The sequence below is a fragment of the Hylobates moloch genome, unplaced genomic scaffold (genome assembly GCF_009828535.3).
Source record: "Hylobates moloch isolate HMO894 unplaced genomic scaffold, HMol_V3 SCAFFOLD_8, whole genome shotgun sequence".
Classification (NCBI taxonomy): Eukaryota; Metazoa; Chordata; class Mammalia; order Primates; family Hylobatidae; genus Hylobates; species Hylobates moloch.
In genome coordinates this window covers 55,005,735-55,016,724 of record NW_026652283.1, presented here as the reverse complement: position 1 = coordinate 55,016,724, position 10,990 = coordinate 55,005,735, and the positions used below count along the sequence as shown (strand labels likewise).

The window sequence follows — 10,990 nt, the reverse complement described above, 5'->3', positions numbered from 1 at the left end:
GTCTGGGAAGTGAGGAGCGCCTCTGCCCGGCCACCCATCGTCTGGGAAGTGAGGAGCGCCTCTGCCCGGCCACCTATCGTCTGGGAAGAAGTGAGGAGCGTCTCTGCCTGGCCGCCCCGTCTGGGAGGTCTACCACGGAGGCCAGAAGCAATGTGGGGGCTGGACGTGGTGGCTCACGCCTGTGGTCCCGGCACTCTGAGGGGCGAGGCGGGTTGATCACTTCGGGCTAGGAGTTCGAGACCAGTCTGGCCAACTTGGTGAAACATGAAAAATACAACAGACAAACCAACCAACCAACTCAGTGACAACAAAACAGGTCTACCCTGGAGTCATACTCTAATTTTTTCTATTTTCCTCCCTTTCTGATCCTTTATCCCACTTTCTTTTTCTTCCTCTTCCTTCTCCCTCTTCTTTGTCAAATAGAGGATTGAGTTATTATCACTGAAAAAAAAAAAAAAAAAAGAAAAAAAAAAGAAAGTTTACCTATCTGGGGCGCCTGGCTCACGAGGTTGGCGGGAAGTACCAGGCAGTGACAGCCACCCTGGAGGAGAAGAGGAAAGAGAAAGCCAAGATCCACTACTGGAAGAAGAAACAGCTCATGAGGCTACGGAAACAGGCCGAGAAGAACGTGGAGAAGAAAATTGACAAATACACAGAGGTCCTCAAGACCCACGGACTCCTGGTCTGAGCCCAATAAAGACTGTTAATTTCTCAAAAAAAAAAAAAAAAAAAAAACTACAAAAATTAGCTGGGCATGGCAGCTTACACCTGTGGTCTCAGCTACTTAGGAAGCTGAGGCAGGAGAATCACTTGAGCCTGGGAGGCAGAGGTTGCAGTTAGCCGAGATCACCCCACTACACTCCAGCCTGGGCAACAGAACAAGACTCTGTCTCCAGAACAAAACAAATCACTATAATATTTGTCTTAAAATTTGCCTGAAGTTAAATTTAATTAAGTTGGTGAACATGCACTTTAGATTCGAATTCGTAGTTGATATTTGCTAAGGTTATTAAGATTTCCGTAGCATAACTTGATTTTTTTTTTTTTTTTTTTTTTTTTAAGGAGTAAACCTTGTTAGAACTGGGGAGGATTATTACTATTAGTAGCCCAAGTATAGTGACAAATATTAAGGTGACTTTGTAAAATATGTATACTTTATATTTACATATATATTTGTAAAATATATGTAAAATACATACATAATGACATTTCTTTACAGATGAAAATTGCAAGTAAAATCTGAAATATTTCTCATTAAAAATGTGAAGAAATATGAAGCAGTGGCATTATTTTTTGCACAATAATTTCGAACTATATTCTGTATTTAGATTTGTATAAGTGAACCAACTTACAGTGCTTTGACTTTGTTTTCATAGTACATGAATTAAAGTGTATTACATGGACATATTGTATCATATAATAAGCAAACTATTCAGAGTAGAGCATTTTCATATTATATATCTAATCTGCCTTCTAATAAATTAGTTTTAATTATTTTTTAAATCAAGATGGTTTTATTTGAAAGCATTACAAAATTTTTGAAATGCAGTTTTAATCTTAGAATGTTAACTTAGATATATTTTTTTCTTTTGATATTTTGTTTTATTTACACCAAGAAAACCCTACTTGGGAATCTTCACTTATGATTCTACTCAATCTAAATAAACAGTCATGTAGAATTACACAGCCACAGAAAAACCTACTATAAGTAGCATCTTTTACAATGTTTAATTTTAGAGCTTACCTAATTCTGCCAAAATTTTTTAAAATACAGCAAAAAAAACAAATTAAAAATCATAGTGATATTTATTTAAAATTTTTATTTACAGGTAAGCTTTTGGGTTGTTAGAGAGATTCTTCATGCTCAAACATTAAAAATTAGAGCAGAAGTTTTGAGCCACTATATTAAAACTGCTAAGGTAAGAAAAACTTGTGTTTTTATTTTTGAGTTCAACCATTCATAAATATTTGTAAGTGAATAAATATTCGTGATGCTTTATTCACTGTTTATTGATACTGGAAAAATAAGGCTCATTGATATAAGTCAATTTTTAAGATTGGATGCCTGCTTTCTCTGCCTTTTCCTTTATTCTTCCTGTTTTCCTACCTTTTCTTTTATATTCTTCCTCCCACTCTCTGAGTAGCTGAATTATGTGATCTGTTGCACTGAATAAGTAGACAAAGGTTGGATTATGGTAAAGTATGATATTTATAAAATATTGGACTATTCTGCAGGTGATGAAGAAAGCCATAAAGAATTAAGTAGGAGAATACTACTTCACTTCTGAAGTGAACCATGTGAAGAATAAGACTTTATTTTTAAGAGAATGGTATATGTGATGTTACCACATTGTTAACTGAACAGTTATTGTGTGACATAGATAATAAATACAGCAAGAGAAATGGAGCATGGATTTCAAAGGTAGTTGGAAATTAGAAGGGTGAGACAGGATATTCTACAAAGGATACCAAGATTTTATTAAAACTTGTAACAACTCTGAATTTAGTTGGAGGGGCAGAAAGGGGGAATGAGCCCTTCCCTCTCCATCATGAATGGTCAAGGCTGGCAGCCATATAACAAAAGACAGGTTAATGAGAGAAAAGCATAGCAGATTTATTACATGTGCATAGGAGTAATACAAAGTATAAACTCAAAGGAGGGCCGAATGGTTGTTGCTTAAATATCTTCCTCACTGGGGAGAGGGGAGTTTTGGGGGAAGGGGGTGCATAAGAGTAAGTGATTTTCAGATAATGAGCCCAGAGAACAAAGTCCTGAGACCAAGTTTCTCTGAGCTCTAGGGGAGGTGGCATTACAGGTTATGGGAGAGCAAAGGAAGAAAAACATATTAAGCAAAGACAGATACCTCAAGGAAATATCTCAGATAATCTCAGAGCTACCCTCGGAAAGAATAGTTGGGGTAGCCTATGGTTGAGTTAATCTTTCCTAGATCTGGACAAGGGAGAGGATGCTCAGAGAAAGCCTAGCTGTTCATTTCATCATTGTAGATGTTCTCTACAGATGAGAATCTCCTCCACAAAAGGCAGCTTTTCAGGGCTATTTCTGTCTGTAGGCCCTCTGAATAGCCATAATCAAAATATGTCAAAGAAGTATATTTTAGGGTAATATATTTTTGGTTTCCTTTAATGTTAAGTTCACTAAGAAGTATGGTAATTGTAGCCACATTCATTCATTACTCTTGTAATAAATACATAACTTTCCTCACATGTGAATGAAAGAAGGCAGAATAAAATGAGGGTACCATGTTTACAGTTATTAAAAGTCATAACTCTTTCCTATGTTCCTTAAGAACATGGGAGCAATTGTATTCTAACATTCTATAGCACTAGGTGGCAGAGCTAGCCTTCTACAAATTTGATATTTTGCAAAAGTGTCAAAATATTTTTAGAAATTCTTTGTGATATGTTAGGTAAATATTTTTTTTTTTTTTTTTTGGAGATGGTGTTGCGCTCTGTGGCCCAGGCTGGAGTGCATTGGTGCGCTCTCGGCTCACTGCAAACTCTGCCTCCCGAGTTCAAGTGATTCTCACATCTCAGCTTCCCAAGTAGCTGGGACTACAGGTGCATGCCACCACATCCTGCTAATTTTTGTATTTTTAGTGGAGATGGGGTTTCACCATGTTGGGCCAGGCTGGTCTTGAACACCTGACCTCAAGTGATCCTCCCACCTCGGCAAAGTGCTGGGATTATAGACGTGAGCCACTGCACCTGGCCAATACTGGTTTTTAACTAATAAAAATTAATGATTCTTCATGGATTCTGCATTATTATTTTCTGATATTTTTGTTAGTTTTTAAATTTACTTGTATGTTCCACTCAAAACCACCAAATTTTGTTCAAACCTACCACTGTCTTCATCAAACAATCATTTAACTTCAGTTCAGACTTTAAATTATTTTTGACAGCACTTGCCTTCATCCCAAGCTCTAAACTCATAATTGTTTTTTTCTCGTTGTCCCTTAAACCCTTCTATTCTGACTCTCTGTCTTCTATATTGTTTGTTATAAAACTGGCAGGTCTCCTACTTGAGTATTGTATCAGTTGGCATTCTCCAGAGAGAGAGAACCGTAGCATTCTGTATAAACATATATAAAGAGATCCAAATATAAAATGTATAAATAGATTTTAGGAATTGACTTATACAATTGAAGGGGCTGGCAAGTATAAAATCTGTAGGGTAGGCCAACAGGCTGGAAACTCAGGAGTTTAGGCACTAGTCTTGAAGCAGAATTTCTTTTCCAGGAAACCCCAGTTTTCAATGTTAAAGCCTTTGAACTGATCAGATGAGGCCCACACACATTATCAAGTGGAATCTCTTAAAGTCCACTGATTGTAGATGTTAACCGCATCTACAAAATATCTTCATGACACCACCTAGATTAGAGTTCGATTAAATAACCGATACTAATAGTCTAGCCAAGTTGACACATCAAACTTACCATCACATAGATACAAAAGAATATAAGAATATTTAAAGTATCAAAAGAATGATAATGTGGATACCCATGCACCCACTGACCACTGGGAATTTTCATATGCCTCTTCATATGCCACCTCCTTCGCTTCTACTGCAATGGGAACTACTGCCTTGAATTTTGTTTTTCTTTTACAGTGTATATGTTTCTGAATAATATATTGTTGCAAATATATGCTTTAGGATTTTGTTTAAATTGAATTATTCCATATTTACTTTTGTACTTTCATAACTCAGCAGTGTTACTTAATGGTTTTGGGAGTAGCTCTGTTGTAGAATATCCTATTTGTATATATCACAAATTATTCAATGTACTTTGGATTATTTCCAGATTCTTGGCTATTATGAGCCCTGCTGCCATAAGCATTCTTGTATGAGTCTCTTGGTGCTTACGTGACGGTTGAAGCCCTAGAAATAGAGTTCGTACTAGCAATGAAATTACTGAGTCTCTCTCTCTCTCTTTTTTTTAGACAGGATCTTGTTGTTCTGTCACCCAGGCTGAAGGCCAGTGGTGTGATCCCAACTCATTGCATCCTTGACCTTCTGGGCCCAGGCAATCTTCCTACCTCAGCCTCCCGAGTAGTTGGGATTACAGGCATATGCCACCATCCGTGGCTAATTTCTGTTTTTTTGTTTTGTTTTGTTTTGTTTTGTAGAGACAAGGTCTCATTATGTTGCCCAGGCTGGTCTTGAACTCCTGTGCTCAAGTGATCCTCCCATGTTGGCCTCCCAAAGTACTGAGATTACAAGTGCGAGCTACTGTACCTGGCCCCTCATCTCTTTAGCTTTGTTATAGATAACCTCCAAACTGGTTATATTTATATATGCTCACTAGCAATGTATGAAGATGCCGGTTGCTCCACATCCATGTCACCATCTGATACTGTCAGAATTTTTCATTGTTGCCAATTCTGGTGGATGTGAAATGTATCTCATTTTAGTTTTAATTGCCTTTCATTGAATCTGATAGGAGTGAACATCTTTTCTATGTTGGCCATTTAGGTTTTCTCTCTTGAAAGGTCTGTTTAAGATCTTTCAGCAGTTTTCTGTTTTGGTATTGGTCTTTTATTGTGTGTGTTTTGGTTTTTTTGTTTGTTTGTTATTATTTACTTTTTTCGATGGATTCTCACTCTGTCACCCAGGCTGTAGTGCAGTGGTGCAATCTTGGTTCACTGCACCCTCCACCTCCTGGGTTCATGTGATTCTCCTGCCTCAGCCTCCCAAGTAGATGGGATTACAGGCTCACACCACCATGCCCAGTTAATTTTTGTATTTTTTTTAGTAAGACAGGGTTTTGCCGTGTTGGCCAGGCTGGTCTTGAACTCCTGACCTCAGGTGATCCGCCTATCTCGGCCTCCCAAAGTGCTGGGATTACAGGTGTGAGCCACCGTGCCTGGCAATCTTCTATTGATTTTTGTAGGAGTTCTTTATATAACTCTAGATGCTAGTTCTTATAAGCTTTGCATGTATCTTCCTATTTGTAGCTTGTCTTACCACTTTTTTCATATTTTCCGATTTACGTGTTCTTAATTTTAGTAGTTGGATTTACTGATCCTTAATTTCTGTCTTGGTCTGTTCTGGCTGCTATAACAAAAATACCATAAACTAGGTGGCTTGTAAAAACAAACATTTATAAACAACGAACATTCTAGAGAACTGTGAGGATTAAGTCCAATATCAAGGTGTCAGCAGATTCAGTGTCTGGTAAGGGCCCATTTCTCATAAGGCCCTTCATGTTGCAACAAAGTTCCTTCAAGCATTTTCCCAAACAACATTTCCTCCATACTGCCCTGCCAACACACCCCACTGCTACAATATAGATGAAGGCTGTTCTGGGAATTTATATAAGTGGGATCCTGCAGAAAGCTGTTGCTCGTGGTTGACTACTCTTGCTCACCATGTTGTTGAGATTCATCCACGTTGCATGTTATTGATAATTCTTTTATTGCTAAGTAGATTTCCAGTGTATGGATATTCCACAATTTCTTTATCGTTTGCTTATTAATGCACATTTGTTTTTACTTTCGCTTTTATGAATAAAGCTGTTATGAACATTTTTGTGGAGTATGCATTGAGTTTTCTTGGATTATACCTAGGAATGGTGGACTTGCTGGGTTATAGATTAGGAATATGTTTTAACTTTATTAGAAACTGCCAAATATTGTTATTTTCCAACATAACCCTGTTGGTTTTACCACTTTAAATTGCAGTCAGCAATAAGAGTCTTCCAGTTACTCCACACATCTTGCCAGTACTTGGTGTTTAATTTTTTTTTTAATTTGGCCTTTCTTTTGGGTATGTAATAGTATCTTATTGTAGTTTTAATTTATATTTTTCTGATGATAGTGATGGTTGAGTATCTTTTCATATGTATGTGGACCATTTGGATATTTTCTTTTGTGATACTATCCTTTCAAATCTTTTGCCCATATTTTTAATAGGATTGTTTGTCTTATCAAGTTGTAGAGATTTTTTTAATGTATTCTGAATACAAACCCTTTTCAGAAATAAGTATTTTTTCCCAGTCTATGCCTTGTGTTTTTATTTTAATGCTGTCTTTTGGTTAGTGAGCAGAACTGTTCAATTTTGATGAAGTCCCATTTGTTATTTTTATCTTTGTGGTTAGTGTGTTTTGTGTCTTGTTTAATAAACCTTTTCCTAATCCAGAGTCATAAAGACATTTTCCTTTGATCACTCCTAGAAGTATTATAGTTTGAAGTGATTTTTTTTTGGAGATGGAGTTTTGACCCTGTCACCCAGGCTGGTGCACAATGATGCAATCTCAGCTCATCGCAACCTCCGCCTCCTAGGTTTAAGCGATTCTTCTGCCTCAGCCTCCCAAGTAGCTGAGAGTACAGGCACGCACCACCACGCCCGGCTAATTTTTGTATTTTTAGTAGAGGTGGGGTTTCACCATGTTGGCCAGGCTGGTCTCGAACTCCTGACCTCAGGTGATCCCCCTGCCTCAGCATCCCAGAGTGCTGGGATTACAGGCGTGAGCCACGGCACCCAGCCAAATTAATTTTTGTGTATGGTGGAAGGTGTAGGAGTTAAGGTTCATTTTTTTTCCTCATAAGAATATCTAGGCCAGGCACAGTGGCTCACACCTGTAATCCTAGCACTTTGGGAGGCTGAGGTGGGCAGATCACTTGAGGTCAGGAGTTTGAGACCAGCCTGGCCAAACTCTACTAAAAAATACAAAAATTAGCTGGGTGTGTTGGCGCACTCCTGTAATCCCAGCTACTCAGAAGGCTGAGGCAGGAGAATCTCTTGAACCTGGGAGGCAGAGGTTGTGGTGAGCTAAGATCGCGCCACTGCACTACAGCCTGGGTGACGGAGACTCTGTCTCAATTAAAAAAAAAAAAAAAAAATCTAATTGTGCTAACTCCATTCTTTTCTCTGTTTAACTGCTTTGACATTTTGGTTGAAAATTACTTGATCAAATATGTGTAGGTATATTTCTGTTCCTTTGATTTATTTGTCTATTCTTATTCCAATATCCTTTGTCTTACTGTAGCTTTGTAGTAAGCCTTGAAATCTGATAGTGTTCTAATTTTTTTTTCTTCTTCAAGATTGTCTTGGCTATGCTATCTCCATTTTATGTCTGTAGAAATTTTAGAAGTAGCTTGTCAATTTCTACAACATGGCCTGCTTGCATTTTTGATTGAGGTTTTATTGAATTTGTAGATCACTTTGGGAAGAATTGATAACAACATTAAGACTTTCAATCCACAAACATGGTTTATCTCTGTTTAAGTTTTCTTTAATTTCTCTCAGCAGTGCTTTATTTTCAGTGAAGCACTCTTGCATATCATTATTTCTAGTAGACAGCCAATGTTCTGATATTATTGTAAATGTTTTTCCGTCTCATTTTCTAATTGTTTGGTGCTACATATGCAATCGTGTTACCTGAAAATAAAGGCAGATTTGACTTCTTCCTTTCTGACTTTTCTACCTTTAAACATTATATTTAAAAGAATGGTAGAGACTGGAGTAAATACTCTCTTCTCCCAGGGTGGTTAAGCCCAATCCTCTGTGAGGGAACGAGAATGAGAAGCTGATTTTTCTGGCTGATGGCTCATGCCTGTAATCCTAGCACTCTGGAAGGCCAAGGCGGGCAGATCACCTGAGGTCAAGAGTTTGAGACCAGCTGGTCAACATAGTGAAACCCTGTCTCTACTAAAAATACAAAAATTAGCCATGCGTGGTGGGGCTCTCCTGTAGTCCCAGCTACTCGGGAGGCTGAAGCAGGAAAATCACTTGAACCTGGGAGGCTGAGGTTGCAGTGAGCCGAGATCATGCCACTGCACTCCAGCCTGGGCAACAGAGCGAGACCACGTCTCAAAAAAGAAAAAAGAGAGAGAAGCTGATTTTTGTGATCCAATTAGGAATTGAGGTGGATAGGGTTGAGTTTTAGCTTTAATTAGTTTCAAATCACCTCTGGTCACAAATGACTCAGGGCAAAATTTGTACTTTGTATGGTACAGGCCCCTTGCTGTAGTAGGACCCTGGGATCTAAGTCCCAGAGATCTCTCTCTGCTTTCTAACCCAGCTGTCAGCCTCCAGCACTGACACAAAGTAAAGAAAGTTCCATTAGGAGTGAATCAGTGGACACAGAGCCAACTCTAGGTTTGAGACTCCTACAGATTCTAGTCTATTATACCAGCCCACAGATTTTACTTTAGCAAAATCTGCGTCGGAGGCTTCATCTTTGCCTAGCCTTGTAGAGATTCAGCATATGCCCTCAGGGGGAAAAAACTGTTTAAAGGCTGTTGTTTTTTGTTTTTTGTTTTACTTTGGAATTTAGTTATTTGTGCTCTTTGTGTCCACAACTCTCCAGTGTCTTTAATAAAATGGTTTTCTAAGTTTATCTATTTTGTTTTCTTGCCGTTATGGCTTTAACAGTGGTTTCTCATGTTGTTTTACATCTTAGGCAGAAGCTACTAGTTCAGCATGAGGTTTTTGTCGTTTTTCTTTTTCTTTTTTTTTTTGAGACAGGGTCTTGCTGAGTTGCCCAGGCTAGAGTGCAGTGGCGCAATCACGGCTCATCACAACCTATGCCTCCTGGGCTCAAGCAGTCCTCCCATCTCAGCCTCCCCAGTAGCTGGGACTACAGGCACATGCCACCACGTGCCTGGTTAATTTCTGTGTTGTTTTTTTTTTTATAGAGACAAGGTTTTGCCATGTTGCCCAGGCTGGTCTTGAACTCCTGGGCTCAAGCAGTCCACCTGCCTCAGCCTCTGGAAGTGCTGGGATTGCAAGTGTGAGTCACCATGCCCAGCCTCTGTTTATTCTTACTATGAAGTAGTTATTTGGGCTGCAAACCTCCATGAGACCCCTCTCCTCTTCCCTTAGCGCTAAGGTTCACAGCAGACATTGTTGTCTGGCAGTCTCTTGATGGTGAGTGAGGATTACTTCTATCCTGCCCTTACGCTCAGGCAATGAGTCCTTCGGTGTCTCTGCTTTATGCAATGAGAGTCTCTTATTGGAACTCCCACCATAGATTAGGCCCTGGGCAGTGTGTCCCATGAAGCTTGGAAAGCTAACCAGATTTTCAAATGTCCTCCAAGGGATTGCCAGCTTTGGTGTTCAGCTTACATCTCTGGATTCTCCTTAGTTTTAGGGCCCTAAGTATTCCTTACTTTGTTGCTAGCTTTACAGTGAATTTTCATAAGATGTGTTTTGTATCTTACCCAATATTTTTAATTATTTTCACTGGAAGAGTAGGTCAAGGTGTCTAATTTACCAGACTTCTGGTATGTAGTCCTTACTAAATTTTGAATCCATTCCCCCTCTTCAACTCCGCTGACACTAATGTATCAGATCCTTATCATCATCTCTCACTGTAGTCTCTGAATTGATTCCTTTCCTGTATGCCACCTTCTGTTCCCTGATCTTTCCAAAATGTAGTATACATCCATAATATCTTACCCAAAGCATTTGGGGCCAGATATATTTAGGAATACGCTTTTTTCCCCCAGATTTTAGAAAGGTGGTATAGTTCATATACCATCTGTGGCATACTCATCACAATCATCTCCACCTCCTGCTTATGTAATACCTTGAAATCAAACACACTTAATATTTTTGGAGCAAAACATGTAATTATTCACCTTAAGTGAGATCAGTGAAGTCTGTCATTAGCCTCACATCAGGTTAGATTTTCCCACATAGTGAACCTGAGACCACACTACCAAATAAACAAAACTTTGACTTTTCAGGTTTGAGATCTCAGAATTGCAGATAAAGGGTTGTGAACTGATGCCTGGCATTCAGTTATATCATTCTCAAATTTAAAAATTATCCAAATCCTCCACTGGAGTTCTTACTGCTTATGAGAGCAAATCTAGCCTCTAAAGAGGCTTCACATGTAAAAATGGCCCTTTCTGTTTTCATCTTCTGGTACTCTGATACTTCTGATATTCAGCTTCCAGACACCTTCATGCCTTTGTGCTTTTTTTTTTTTTTTTTTTGAGATGGGGTCTCGCTCTTTTGCCC

General features: G+C 38.8%; 1 protein-coding gene across 5 annotated transcripts in view; it reads left to right on the top strand.

The window, feature by feature from the left end:
- Positions 1-10,990, top strand: part of RALGPS2 (Ral GEF with PH domain and SH3 binding motif 2) — a 224,168-nt gene that overhangs the window by 91,134 nt on the left and 122,044 nt on the right. For all 5 annotated transcript variants that reach the window (XR_009214375.1, XM_032160889.2, XM_058441904.1 and 2 more), the window contains one exon: positions 1,830-1,919. Coding sequence is in view for 4 of the 5 variants with exons in the window: in XM_032160889.2 (XP_032016780.1) it covers positions 1,830-1,919 (90 nt within the window). In the remaining variant the exon portion in view is untranslated. The remainder of the gene's footprint in view (positions 1-1,829; positions 1,920-10,990) is intronic.